The following is a 15,126-nucleotide window of genomic DNA, read 5'->3' as shown; positions in this document are numbered from 1 at the left end:
AAAATAAAGAAAACCCAAAACTCCTGAAGGAAATTAAAGGGAGATCTTTAGTCTTGAAGATGAATCTGGCTTCTGGATCAATCAGCTTTCTTTGAGTAATTCCTTACCTCCTACCCTCTGTCTTCTCTAATCCTCCTCTAGTGTGTTTAAGTAGGCTTTAGAATGCTTAAAAGCCCTCAAGAGTGGCTTTTTTCGAATAGGACTAAACTTAGGCTTGACAGGGACACGCCCATGTAACACGCCCGTGTTCGATTTCTTCAATCTGTGTTCAAGGCTGTTAAATAGACATGGGCGTGTGGTCTACCCGTGTAAGTCGTGCTCGATTCTGCTAAAAGGACATGGGCGTATGGTCTGCCCGTGTACGAAAGTCCAGGCTGTGTTAATTTCACATGTTGGTCTATTTTTTCTGTTTTCGGCCCATTTCTCGCTCTTTTTACTCTCTTATGCTCACCTAAGTATAAAACATGAAATTAAAGGATTAGGAGCATCGAATTCACCAAATCTAAGGAGAAATCATCCATAAATGTGCTAAGCGTGGGACAAAAATATGTATAAATTGCGATTTATCACTGACTGACCAATTTGCGTATAAATTAGGGCCAAAATTGGCAAATAGAGACTCAAATCGAGATTGGATTTATGGAGGTAATTTTGAAGAACAAGGGTATTCATAGTGGCATTCTTATGACTCTCATGGGTATGCTAATGGAAGGGATAACTACAACCAATGGTGGTCAACTAGTTATCCGACCTATGATTGGTATTATCAAGATTATTGTCTAGATAGAGTTATAAATAGCGATGAGTATACTAAAGATCCATGTATTGATACTAGGGTGCATATACTCGAAGATGGTATTTCTTCATGCCATGATGCTATGAAGACTATGAAGAGTTAAATGGAATAGTATCTGCAAGTTGTACAACTCCAATTAAAGTTTACAATCCTACTGAAGATTATGTTGAGCATGATGCTTCCAACCATGAAGAGGATATCCTCTATGATGTTGGTGGAGAGGATGATTCGAGTTTTGGTAGTCAACAAGAGATATGAATTGGAGACCAATATGTAATTTTGTGTGATAATGCTAGTGTTTCCAATCTTATTAACATAGGAGTAGGAATAATGGTAGAGTATGAGATGAAAAAGCTTAAACCAATTTTAAGTAAAAGTGTGGAAAGGTTGACACATTTTCCAATCATAGTTGAAGAGATTGAATCGAAAAGGCTAACCAAGGTTTTTTTTTTAAAAAAAGTGAAGTTCCAACCTGACGAGGGAAGTAAGGCTCGGGTTTTTTATCATTGGAATGATATATATTTTGTTATTCCCAAAGCTATAGTACCTCGAACTGAGTTAATAAGTTGGTTGGGCTTTGGTGTCAAGTGGCTCGTAATATGGATGTCTAGGAGGTCGAAAATAAAATAGAAAAAGTGTGTTCGATCGAAAATGAGGGTTCTTATTTCATGAATGAAGAACAAATGACATTACAAGGTTTTGAGGACCCAGTGGAAGTTTGTTTTTGGTGGCAATACCAGTCGTCCAGATCTTAAAAGGATTTGCTCGATTTTTTTGTTGTTATTTCATGGTTTCTTGTTCTTCGTATGTTTGTTTTGTTTTTTTATTTAATTGTGGTTGTTCTTTTGTTGTAGGTACTTGCTCATGCTTGGACTAAACATCAATTTTAAGCTTTTACGAGGAACGAGGATGCTTCTTCCTAATTTAGGGAGTATTCTTGTTTCCATTTTTGTTTCTTTAAACATTAAGGGCAATGTTTTATTTAAGTGTGAGGGAGGGTCTAAGAATTTTTCATGTTATGTTTTTTTTTTGTTTTTCTTTTTATATAGTTGTGGTGTTGATATGCATTAGTAGATGCATGACATGAGATTAGAGGTATAAGCATATGATTATGATAATTGCATGGTGATTAGCTTATTGGTTATCAAAGGAATTGGTTCTTTTGAGTTAATAATTGAATAGTTATTGATGCTTGAAATTGGTTTTGGTATAAAATTTAATGTATGTTCATGCCAAATGATGCACGGAATGTGAGATTGTGATTTAACTGTTGTTGTTACAATGGTTGTTTCAATTGATTGATTGCTGTATAATGGATGTTTAAAGTAATTTAAGATTGTTGATGGATGAATTAAGGCATAGTTTGGATTGAGAGAGCCAAAATGTACCATTTATGGATGTAAATCTTTAGCATCCTATGTTAAGCCTTAAACCTTTTTCTTTTGTAGTATCTTTTGTTTGGCATTCAAACCTTTCATTGAGCTTTTAATTGCCTTATTTCTTTTAGTCCTGATTTTTGTTGCATACATTGGATTGGCTGTTGAACTATGGATGCTAAGGGACTAGGTAGAACATCAAGGCGAATGTGAAGAAAAATTGAAAATGAATAGAAGGGAGGAAGTGTTAAGTATAGAAAACTTGCAAAACTGAGTGCTTAATTGGAAATTTATTAAGGGAACAAAAGCTTCTGAAGATTAAAAACACTAAAAAGTAATAAAAACATAGATTGGGCTAAAAGCAAAGTGAAATTTAGATTTAAATCACTTTAAAAATTAATAATTCATAAATTATATATATTTAAATATAAATTATGAAAAAGCTATTTGACTTGTAAAATATAACTACATCTTTTGCAACTAACACTAATTCATGTACTTTTGTACGTACATATGAATTTACTTACACAAAAATCTAATATTTATGAAAAAAAAACTTATAAAATGATGAACCAACTAGTAGTGTACATAGAATATCACTAAGCAAAAGTTCATCAATCCTACCATTTCAGCCTTACCTTTGCTACAAAACTATCTATTGTTGGCCACGATGCCAAAGATTTCATCGATCTCCAATTGTTGAATATATTGGTATAAATGTTCTTAGTTTTAATCACCAGCAAAACATCTAAACTAAATCCAATAAGGGAGGCGATGGCCGTTATGATATACACAATAGCATAATAATAGGCTCCGACATAGTTATTCTCACCTCCTAGTGTTGGAATAGCCTGTGCCTCATATAGGTAGCCGGCAAGCAGGCCTAAAAAGAAGAAGGAACCTATTGGAAGGTTGAGGATTAAAATGTTGTAGACCATAGTAATTGAGACTGAATAATTCTGAAGCAACAAGGATATTCATTACTAGACGGACTAAACAACAAATGCCAACAACAGTTGAACCGATGTAAAAGCAGCTAGGCATTGCCAATGCCATGAGAAGGAACTCAACTGCCATCAACATTCCTAAGTGGCCTATGTATTGCAGCTTCTTTGTAGGTAGTTCAAAGTCCAAAGTGAGTGTTTTTGATTAAAAAGCTAATTCAACTAAATACATGGCAAATCAATGCACATGGAATCTATATTCTCATTAGACATCATTATCTGCTAAGTGAAAACTAATCCTACGAAGTTATTCGAAATGGCCAACCTTGGCATGAGCTAAGCTGTAAGCTCATCCAATGGCATGCATCACCTACACAGTTTTAACAAATTTATAAAGAGATGAGATATGTTTATAATAATGTAATAAGGACCCTTCACCAACAAAATCTTTTCAATTAAGTTTTTGGGATGTTATAGTTTGCTATATATTTTGAGTTTCTAGATATAGCCAAATAAGTTTTCTGTGACGTTATAATTTGCTATATATTTTCAATTTCTAGATTCTATATAATTTGCTATATACTACGTCAAGAGATTGATCCATCAAATAGGTTGTAGAGAGAAGGAAAATAAAATACTCTAATGATATATCTCATTGAAACTTGAAATCCATTCCTAGGCCACCATTGGCTCTCTTATATTTATTGGTAAAAGCAAGGGTCTTATCCTATTTGTATATTGCATTGTTCTAAAGTGGCAGGGGGTTTAAACTAGAAGCTAGCAAGTTTACCTTATCTAACATGAGATGAAGCTTCGAGAGGCGTAACTAGGAGGCTGGTAGGGGTTCGACTCCCTAAAATGGAAAAAAATTCATTTAAGTCTTTTAAAATTTTAAATTAACAAAAGTAAAATTACACTTTAGTTCTCTTAAAAATAATAAAAAATTGATTTAATCTTTTGAAAATTATAAAGATATAGACTATTAAAATAGTGAAATTATATTTTTACTATCATAAAAATTACAATTTAATTTCAGTCCCCCTTAAAAGATTTTCTAACTTCACCCCTAGAAACATAAAAAAAGAACCATTTACATCTGAAGAACAAATTTACAAGTTTAGATTTGATTGCATTAATCAAATTGGAGTAAAACTGAAAGGAAAAAAAAATTACAAATTAAGAACAAATCAACCAAAGAAAAAATGAAAATCAAACATAGCTATATTTTTCCTACCAAATCCAACTTTCCAAACATCAAAACTATAACTATTTTCTTTTTGGTATGAAAGAACGACAACCTAAGGGTTACCAAATATTAGAGTAACATTAGCACTTCTTAGTCAATCCTCTCCTACAGCATTCTTAGCCACAACAGGAATGCTCCAAAGAAATTTGATTCCAGGGGTCTCATATAACATAAGGTTAGCCAACTGGTCAGCTGGCCTGTTCCCCTCACGGTTCACATAACGAAACAAAACAGTCCAAGGTCTTTGCAAATGCTCAAGATATGTCGAACTAAAGCCTCACTCATTGTCAACATTGGAGCGGACGTGCAATAAACATACTAAGCTTAAGTTATCACTTTCAACTTCGACTTTCCTGCAACCCAATTGCCAAGCAAGCTCCAAGCATTCAAGAACTTCCCATGCTTCAACTCTAAGGGCAGTGCAACAACATAAGTTCCTGCAATAAACCCTGATCCAATGTCTTGTGTGATCCCTAATTAGATAACCAGCAGGAGCTTTGCCCTCTACTTTAATGACATCAACATTGACTTTGATCCAACCATCTTTGGCCTCTTCCAAACAATTGGTTTAAAGGGAACATGACCAGTATTCATTAGCCATCATGATATGTTTTGTCCAAGCTAAGCTCTCAGTCAACACATCTCTCGAGCCCTTATTACCATTAACCTACAGCTATTTTAATCAACATAATATAATATTTCTTGATGAATTCTCCTTTTGACGTACGGTTAGTTTTAAATGTGTCGTGTAGTTAATTGTTTTATTTTATTACTTTGAAATTTTAATTGATTACTCATCAAGTTTCTTTCCATAATATTATTCATTTTTTTTTTGCTTAAAATTGATTTCATTTGAATCTAATAAAATTAATTATAAATATATTTCACATATTTAAATTAATTCCAATTTAATAAGCTTAATGTGTAAGCCAATTTCTAGAACACACACGAATTATGGAAGATGAGAAGAAAAACTATAATTAAATTATTAAAATTCTACTTTAAAATTATATTACATAAATTACCATTATATCTGTTAAACTACTCATCATTTATTATGTAAATTCAATTAAATAAATAAATAAAAGTTAAAGTTTCTAAAAAATTAATTATCATATATGATATTTATATTCATGTCTCTTTCAAAAAACTTTTATATAATAAATTATATTTATGTAATTTGACATTTTAATTAATTTTTAAATATATTTTATTTTAAATAACTTACATTTTAGTTTCTTACCAAATCTTGCACAATTCAAAAATTAATTTAAATGAATTTTTATTACCTTAAATAAATATCAATCTAAAGTATATGTAAGGTAATAAAAAGTTAATTGTTTTATTTTTATTATAAATATTCAAATCTTAAAATGGAACCATTTTAATAATCTATATGAAGTTTAACAGATTCTTTTAAATAATGTTAAAGAAAGATTAACATTTTAAAATTTAGACAATAAGTAAAATTAGTTGAATACAGTTAAAAATTCCACAAGCAAAATATATTTGTAATATCTCATTCATTTTGTTTTAATCATGGTGTGTTTTGAAAAAAAATGGTGTGTTTAATACATTTTATTATATGCATGCATTTATAAAAAAATTATAAAAATAAAATTAATAAATAAATTAAGTGCGGTTTTAGTTAAGATAATAAAATTTGTTGCTTTCAAAAACCATTGAGTAAAAAATATATTGAAGTTTAAAATATGTAAATGTTCGTCTCAAGAATATCAGTTGAAACTCGATAATACAATACATCAATTCAATCAAAATTTTATGGGTAAATTGTACAAATGATTCGTCAACTATATCCATGTTCCTATTTTGGTCATCAAACTTTAAGATTTTTAATTTAAGTATTAACATTTGTATTTGTTTCGTTTTGGTCACTCGTTGTTAAATTGATAATAGAAATAATGACATGACTTTTTTAATTGATATAATAGCACATTTAGTCCTCAATACTTATATATTCTATCAATTTGATTCTATTTGTAAATAATTTAATAAATTTAACCCTTCACATTTATAAATTCTATCAATTTGATCATAAAATACTAATTTATAAATTTAACACTAATTTTAAAAACTAAAATACTCGCGTACCTATCATTTTTACAAAATTTGAGATGCTAGCAAAAGTCCTCCTTTTAAAGATGTAAACCCCGAAGTGGGCTTTATAAAATAAAAGAACAATATTGATTGAAACCCTGAAAATATTATACCTTCAGTCAATTGAAAAATAAAAACCAAAGCAGAAAGGCGACTGGTTATATCGTTTTAAACATTTGGTAAGTAAATACAATTAACTACATTTCTTAATTTCGACCTAATAGTGCAACTGTCCAATAAAACATATATGCATGTAGGAGATAATTTTTTTTTTATAAATGTGGAATGTCTTTATTTTAAAATTTGAAAGATTTAGTTAGGAAGTTTGAATATTAAATTGATAGAATTTGTAAATGTGAAGAGTTAAATTTATTAAATTATTTAGAATTAGGATCAAATTGATAAAATTTATAAATGTGAAGATTAAATTTATTGAATTACTTAGAATTAGGATCAAATTAATAAAATATGTAAGTATTGAGGGTTAAATATGTTATTATACCCATTAGAAAAAGGCCAGCGGGTGATTAGAATAAAAACAAATACAAATGTTAGTGCCTAAATAAAATATTTTTAAAGTTCAGTGATCAAAACAGAAATGTGGACATAGTTGGGTGACCATTTGTAAATTTTTCCCAAATCTTATTTCTAACAAACATTAACAGACGCGTATATTTATATTATAAAGGAATTACTTCACTATTTACTTATATTTTAATAATTATTATTACGAAAATAAATAAAGAGAAGTTGAATGCTGAAGTGGCAACCATGTGGACGGCTTTAGCCGACAGTATCGAGTTTTAAGTCGAGGGAAACGGTATCGAAGGTCTGAAGTAAATATCATTGAAATCCAAAACGAAAAGGAAAAGAAAATGGGAGAAAATGAGAGGACGATGAACAACATCAAGGGCAAGGGAGTTGCAGAGCGTTCAAGAGCTAACCACAATTACAGTGGTGAAGACGAAGACGACGACAAGATTACCAGTTTCTCTTTTCCTTCAGTCAAATCCAGTCCTCGCAACGCTTCTTCCAAATACGACTTCGTCAAGGTTCTATCTCTCCAAATCTCATTTATTCTAATTAAGTTTAAACTGTATCTTCCGATTTTCATATGTTTTCTCTTTTATTTCTTTTTGGATTTTTAGGTGAGGGTCTGGTTGGGTGATAACGCCGATCACTATTATGTTTTATCCAGATTTTTGCTCAGCAGAATGTTAACTGTCACAAAGGTCTCAATTCCATTCATTTTTTTAAATAATGATTTTAAAGGATTTTATTGAAATAAGCTTGCTTGAATTTCTTTATTTTCTTCGCTTTTTACTATTTATGTGGTTTTTTACTAGATTATGTTTGGTTTATTTATTTTATATGTGTCGTTATGACATGAGGGTTTCAGATTCCGAATCATGTAGCTATTAAAATCGCTCTTGAGCTCAAGAAGCTGCTTATAGACAACAGCCTTTTGGATGTGTATGATTTCTTTCTGTCTCTTTTGATTTATTTATCAGTTTTATTTATATATATTAATGTTCTATTCGTCATATACTTGTGCAGCTCACAGTCTGATTTGGAAGTTAATCTTTTTAAGGTGTGTTCTTAACATTTTCGAGTTTGTTTTATGGATGAAAAAGTAGAGCGGAGAGCACTTCCAGATTTATTGGAGGTTGTAGCTTTGTGGAGCGTTCTAACATACACTTTGTGCAGCTAATGGAGCGGCGTGGTTATGGGGAAGAGTATATAAATCGGTACAAGATGATGACCAGGTTAGTTAGCTTTCAAGATGATGCCAAACAATTACATGGTGCCTGATTATGGAATTAAAATTTCATTTTCAACTTCTTTATTGCATGTTTAGTAGCATCAAAGCTAATTATGCTAAAAGAACTGTCCTAACTGTCTGATAATGGTGTTTTCTTCCTTATAAGAGTTTCCCCTTTTGGGTAATTATCTTCAATTTGTTATGCTAGATAATTAGTCGTATTGTGGGTCTAGGTCCAATGCATGTTTTCACCCTATACTTGATGATTATAAAGACACAAGTAATATTGGAATAAGTTTAAGTTGGACTATGCATGGAACAAATTTCCATTGACTTATTACTTTCTCTTGACATAAAATATCAGAACAAGAATATCTAAGGAACTTCTAAGCGTTCTTTGTTTCTTTCTTTCAGATTTCACCATCAAAGGGTTCCTTTGGTGATTCTTGTTTGTGGAACTGCCTGTGTTGGGAAGTCTACAATAGCCACACAACTTGCACAGAGGCTGAACTTGCCTAATGTCTTACAGGTTTAGCATTCTGTTTCTTCTTCTGAACTTTTAATATTTTCTTCATAAGGTTAAACCTGTTTGTTATGTTTTTTATTTTATTTTATTTTATGTATTTACATTTCTTTTTTGACTTGTTACAGACAGATATGGTTTATGAATTGCTGCGCACAGCAACGGAGTACGTCTAGAATCTATTTATTTTCTTCTCTTCTTATATTATACAGCTTTCTGTTCCAATTCAGAAGTTTTCTGACTATTTCGAACCAGTGCAACAAATTAAATAAAATGATGGTTATCAAGTAAGACATTTTATGGTTTCAATCAAAGGAAGACATTTTCCACAACCTGTAATAGTTTGTTCTAGTTATACATGGTAGGAATTAAGGTTTTCATTTAGAATGTGACTTTTTGGTTTTCCACTGAAGTGTCACTACAGCTATCTATTGATTACAAGATAAAAAGTTTATTTTGCTAATCATTTGCTTTTTCAGGTAAAGGTAGATGTAAAGGCACTACCTTAAATTGAATAATGCATTTGATTTAGATGTTTATTGTTATTATTTTCTTGATTTTTATTATCGCTCACAATCCATGTGTGTTAGAAAAAGTAGATTGTCCTTAATAGAAAACTCATCTTTGAAGTTGGTTTGCGTGACGTCCCTTACTTTTAACAGATTGTAAAAAATGCTTACTTATCTTATTTGTTTCAGTGCACCATTGGCATCCACTCCTGTATGGGAACGGGATTTCAGTTCCTCCGAGGAGTTGATTACAGAATTTTGTCGAGAATGCAGGATAGTTCGTAAAGGTAGTTTCTAAAATATCTAGTTAGCTATGATGAAATTTTGTTCTTTCCTTGTAAATGTAAAAGCAGGAATTGCCTAGAGACATATAAGACCCAAATAGCTTGTTATATGTTTTATTTGTATTTTTTTGTGAAGGTATATTCACTATTGATTTTATTTTGTGCTGTTTATTTCCCAGGGTTGAATGGGGATCTAAAAAAGGCAATGAAAGATGGAAAACCAATTATAATCGAGGTGTGGCTTTTTTGATTGCTGGTTACTTTCTTTTTGCCAACATCCTACTCATTCTCCACCCCTTTGACTTTGTGCATATGCTTCTTTCTTTCTTTTATCTTTTGTGGCGAATGCTGATGTCATTTCACCTTAATGTGCTCAAGAATTAACACTTTGATATGTTCATGCCTATAGAGTACACTATGTTTTGATTTTTTGTGGTTCATATTAATTATTTCTTTGTATTGATTCATCTACTTTAATAAGGTATTTTGGTGCTATCTTGAAAATAAAACCAAACAGTTCCATAAAAATACATTATCTGGGAAGTATATCTTTGGTATTGTAGCAATTGGGCATGAATGGGTGTCGCACTGCTTGCACATTCAAATAGGTGCAGAGTCTAGCTGGCCATGAGCTGCTTTCCATGAATGAATAGATTTTATGCATCAAAATACATTATTTGTTGTTTCTATTGTATTTTCAGGGCTCAAATCTGAACTTCCATCCTTAGATTTCTATTGGTCTTCATGGTTATTCTTGTCCGTGATTTGATGAATGTAATAGTTAACATAACATGATCTAGCCATAGTGGGCTTTAGTGGAGCATTGCTATGTCTTTGAACAAAAATTCATATCACAATGTGATATGTTATAGCCTATAGGGATGAGGTTTGAACTTTGATCTTCTACCATATTGCCCTGCAGATAGGTGTTATTTCTGGAATTTGTGTACTACCTTTATATCTGTTCATTTTTTTGGCTGCGAGCATTGATGAAATGTTATAATCTGCTTAAGTATTGTAATTTTCTTCTGTACCTGCTCATTGCATGAGATTGGGAAGTATTGGCATGCCACTTCAATGTGTGTCACATTGAAGTTGGTGGATTTTCCTTGTTTTTGTGACAATAACAGGGAATACATTTGGATCCAAGCATTTATTTAATGGATGATGAACATAAAGCTGCAACCTCTGTGGCTGAAGGGCATCAACCAAACCCACTGTCCGTGGCATCAAATTCTGCAGTGCAAGTGGAAAATAATTGCACAAGTACATCTGGAAGTAATGTGGTAAATAGCCAAAACCATCTTGTGCATGGTGTGCCTGCTGATCAGGTGAACAAAGTCTCTGAATCTCTGGAGTCCATTGCTCTAGCAACCGCATCTGAGAATAAAGGTAGATTTCTGCTCTCAACTCTGTATTTGGTATGGCACCTAGCTTTGTTTCCAGTACATGTTCAGTATTAGAGTCTAAGTAAGTGCAATATGACAGTTAATTAACCCTTTTTTTTTTTGGTTTATGCAGGTGAAACTGTTAAGGCAGCAGAAGTAAATGGAAGTACCACTAGAAAAGAGAAACCTGGTCCTAAACCAATAATTATACCCATAGTTCTGAAGATGGCTGAATTTGATCATAAGGTGTAGTTGCTTTCTCTATTCACTTCTGTATATCCAGATTTTACAGTAAACTGCATGAGAAGCTTGTCGGTGAGTGTAAATTTGTTTTAGTTAATAATGAGGTGCACACTGCTAAACTTAGCATATTGAGGAAATGCCTGTTCTAATTCACCTTTGGTAAAGCTGCAAATACTGGTGCTGTGTTGATTTCCATTTATAGAACTCTCTTTTGATAGAACCTGTACTATCAGAAACCTGTGTTTGTATGGGGAGAGAAGTCCTCCTAAGGATTTTGAACTCTCTACAATATGGATGGTTCCTTTAGTGGAGCATGGAGCTTATTTTCCACTATTCTGTGTGTCATGTCATTTGTTGGATGGGCTATTCTAAATGTAAATTTATGACAGTTGGGTTCTTTTGATGGTTATATCCTTGCATATCAATAATGCTGCTGCATTTTGTTCTTGATGTTGAAAAGATGTAATCGGGTTCATGTAAAGTTATTATTGATGGTATGAAGGTGGCTTCTTTAATTATGAATGTATTCCAACTGTTCCCTTGTAATGTCTCTCTTCTTAATTTCACATGACTTTCTAAATTCTAACCAGTTTCTACTATATGCAGGCATTACTAGAGGAGCGGATCACTACTCGGACATTAAGTGGTAAATGTGTAGTCCAGGTATAATAACGGTTCTGGGTTCTCATTCCATTATAAACTTTTGCTAAACCTGAAGGTGAAGTAGCTATCATCATGGCAGAAAAATACTATCATTTGACAGAAAGCTTTGTGGGGTCATTGGATGGTATTTTATGAATCTTTAACCGGATAATTAGGACTGTTAGGTTGATTTGAAGTTCCTTCTCAATCTTAAATGTTAATATTTTCCCTCTAACAAAGGGCTATGATTAAGGACTGAGTTCTACTGTATGATTCTGTAAATATAGAGTAGCTGTTAGCTTCATTTGGTGTTTGGAAAGTTGATTCTTAGAAATTTCAAAAAGTTATAATCCTGTATGTTGTTCCCTTTAATATGGATTCTTTGCTAGTTTTCTGTTAATGGTAGTTTTGTTAAAGCTTTACCTTTAGCTTGCCTAGACCATTGTGTCATCTCAAGTACAGTCATAAGTTGCCTTCTATCAATAATGGAAGTTTTTCACTCTTATTTGAGTATGAAAACAATTACTTGAATTTTAGCACATGATAAATTTGTCCAGAGTTCTGATAAGCTGGAGAGGATACCTTTGTCAAGTAGGACAGTCTAACAAGGTACGCTAAGGTGTGAAATGATGCCTTCCAACCATGTCCATGTGTGCAAAACTTTTGCATCATTGTTTCTGCTAAAAAAGGGCATGCTGATACCTTGATTTTTCTTTTTCTCTATGTCAAATCTCTTTCTTCTTTAGTGATGTTTTCATTGTTTATTCCTTTTGTAAACTATTTAGTCAATTGACTTTTCTGTTCCACTGTGATGAAGTTATAATAAAAACTCAGTTTTGTTATTCTTTTATTACAGGATACAGATAAGCTAATAACCAACTTAAAGACCATTCAAAACTATCTTTGCTCTTTCGAGTCCCAGGTATGCCATTTCATGCCAGTTTCTATTGATTTTTGGCTGAAATATTTGTTCCTTTTCTCTTGTGTTTTTCAGTGCTGTTTTCTATACTTAATATGTAACATGTCTGTATGCAATAAAATGTCACATTAAGGTATCTTAGATTTAATATAAAATCAGATTGCTGGTAAAGAAAGTGGACCATGTGTAAGATGCCCCTCTTGATTGTTCTATCTTACACTCTCCAAGATGCTTTCATGAGTTTGCTTTTGTTGGAATTACCATCTGATGTTTTGTGCTTATGCTTCGGAGTTCCTGGATAGTTGGATTGCCCTATCATTTTAGGTATTTTAAAGTTTTAGTATGGTAGAAGAGTGCAGTAATGAGCCACCTTACTTTTATAAGGAAGCAAACCAACAGGCATTTACACCCCGGCTTGTCATAATTTTAAAGGCTTATTTTGACTCAATTCTCCAGTTGTTTGAAAATTTAAGTGTTATTAACTTTATGTTGTTTTTCATCCATCTTTGTTCCTTGGAACAGGGTTTAACAGTTGTCAATGTAGCAGCGACCACATTTCCACAGACATTAGATTGGTTGCATGGATATCTTCTTCAGGTACGCGTGTTATTTCATGTTAATTGTAAAAGCCAGAAATGGTACGCCATCTGGCAGCAGCTTCAACCTGGTGAAATGGATGATTTTCTAAGCTGCAGCCAAACGTAATATGATGTACTTTAGTTATGTTTTCCCTTGGCTCTAAATTCAAAGGTTCTTGTAGTTGGAAAATGAGACAATTGTGAAACTTGATTCTGCGTTCAGCTAAGAAAATAGATTAGTATCTTGTTTTTATCCATTTATGTTGACGGTGAGATTATTGTGCAATAAGGTTGTATATATCAAGTTCTGCACCAGGTTTTGTCATGTTAAAAACACAGCCCAGCTATTGAGGATACTTAACAAGAGATTTTGTTACCATGAAGGCGGCAGTCTATAGCAATTGTCATTCTCTTAAGTTTGTGGCAATGTAAAACAACCATGCAAAATGAGAGGCTATAAAGTGTCCTTATCATCCATAAACTTCACAGTCAAGTTTGTTAATAAGTTAGGTGTCCAAAGAAGGAAACAGTTGATATTAAGTCTTGGCAAAAATATTTTATGATGTAGTTTACTGTGTTCCACACCTCGAGGTGACCCCTTTAATCTGTAATTCATATGTATCTTTCTTCCAAACTTGCATATCATTAACAAACATCTACTTACAGTGCTTGTCCATACAGTACAATGTTGCATAATATCAGCATTAGGTGCCTTCCCTATATTTCTTGATCAATATAAACTGATGTGTACCCTCTTCTTAATAATGGCTTTTCTAGTGCATTGAGCAAGGCATTTCCTCAGAGTCCAATGAAAAAAGTAGGCAACCAGCCGAAAAATAGGCTATGAGCTGTCGTTAGCTTGAGCAGTCGGAGGTAAGAATATCACCCTCAATATTTTTGATATTTGTGCACCATAGATCTAAAACAGGGTTTCAGTGTATGTAGGTATATATGTAGAATTAGGGGTGTGTGGGGAGGAACTAGAATATAGAGTAATATTTGATGCTGAGAAAGAAAGAAAGAAAAAATTAAAGAGTAAGAAGATAGAGAATCCAAGTATAATTAAAACTGATTTTATTTGCATGTTTGCTTTTTATGTAATTGTATATGTCATGGACTAGACTTAAATCTGGTGCCTTATGTTTGAATGATGATGTGCTTCTTATTTGTTCTGTCAGAGCTGGGATGGGATATATTATGGATGCTGAAAGCAACACCAGGATTAAGCTGCTGAAGTTTATGGGATTGAATTTTAGAAATCAAATTAAAGCAAAGATGGTTGCATGTAGAGTATCAAGCGAACCAAGTTATCATTTATCTGATCTGCCTTTTCTGGCAAAGCCTGGATTTTACCCTTTTTTTTTTAGAAACAATCATATCCTAGTTGTATTTACTGAAAGAAATCAAAAACCATTTGAAGTTGATTGTGATATGCTTAAATCACTGTATTTGATCATACACTGTGTTTTTTATCCGTTGTTTTCCCTTTACCCATTCAACAGAGAAGTCTATATCAGCCGTTGATCGATTTCTAGAAAGTATTACTTAAGAATTTTCTTTTCATAATTTATTAAAAAATGGAGCATGTTTTTTCTTACATTTTGATGTACCAATGAATGAGGTTGCTTTTATTGTAACATCCTATTTATCTTCATTCTCAAATTATACTGCCATTCAACTCTCGTTAACATCCTCCAACTCTGTCAACAAATATAATCTCTCTTTGTCATCATTTCTTTGCCAACAATCTGATCGTAAAATTTAATTATTTTGTATGTTTATTTAAAAATTATACACA

General features: G+C 32.3%; 1 protein-coding gene across 1 annotated transcript; it reads left to right on the top strand.

Moving 5' to 3' along the window:
• The first annotated feature begins 7,209 nt into the window (after nucleotides 1–7,209).
• Nucleotides 7,210–14,866, top strand: LOC108483589 (uncharacterized). Its single transcript, XM_017787073.2, has 16 exons — nucleotides 7,210–7,532; nucleotides 7,629–7,712; nucleotides 7,880–7,953; nucleotides 8,038–8,071; nucleotides 8,188–8,246; nucleotides 8,657–8,771; nucleotides 8,894–8,931; nucleotides 9,464–9,561; nucleotides 9,738–9,793; nucleotides 10,689–10,950; nucleotides 11,080–11,192; nucleotides 11,796–11,852; nucleotides 12,688–12,753; nucleotides 13,273–13,347; nucleotides 14,106–14,201; nucleotides 14,507–14,866. The coding sequence occupies exons 1-15, from the start codon at nucleotides 7,356–7,358 to the stop codon at nucleotides 14,166–14,168; spliced, it is 1,371 nt and encodes a 456-aa protein (XP_017642562.1). The 5' UTR covers nucleotides 7,210–7,355; the 3' UTR covers nucleotides 14,169–14,201; nucleotides 14,507–14,866.
• Nucleotides 14,867–15,126: the final 260 nt, after the last annotated feature.

The sequence above is a fragment of the Gossypium arboreum genome, chromosome 1 (genome assembly GCF_025698485.1).
Source record: "Gossypium arboreum isolate Shixiya-1 chromosome 1, ASM2569848v2, whole genome shotgun sequence".
Lineage (NCBI taxonomy): Eukaryota > Viridiplantae > Streptophyta > Magnoliopsida > Malvales > Malvaceae > Gossypium > Gossypium arboreum.
This window is presented reverse-complemented; position numbering and strand designations above follow the sequence as displayed.

What these genes read in the sequence shown, in the direction of transcription:
- LOC108483589 (XM_017787073.2), top strand. Translation starts at nt 7,356, where the DNA reads ATGGGAGAAAATGAGAGGACGATGAACAACATCAAGGGCAAGGGAGTT. An exon ending in ACTTGCCTAATGTCTTACAG is followed by an intron (nt 8,772 to 8,893) that starts GTTTAGCATTCT and finishes GACTTGTTACAG; the next exon opens with ACAGATATGGTTTATGAATT. An exon ending in TTTGCTCTTTCGAGTCCCAG is followed by an intron (nt 12,754 to 13,272) that starts GTATGCCATTTC and finishes TCCTTGGAACAG; the next exon opens with GGTTTAACAGTTGTCAATGT.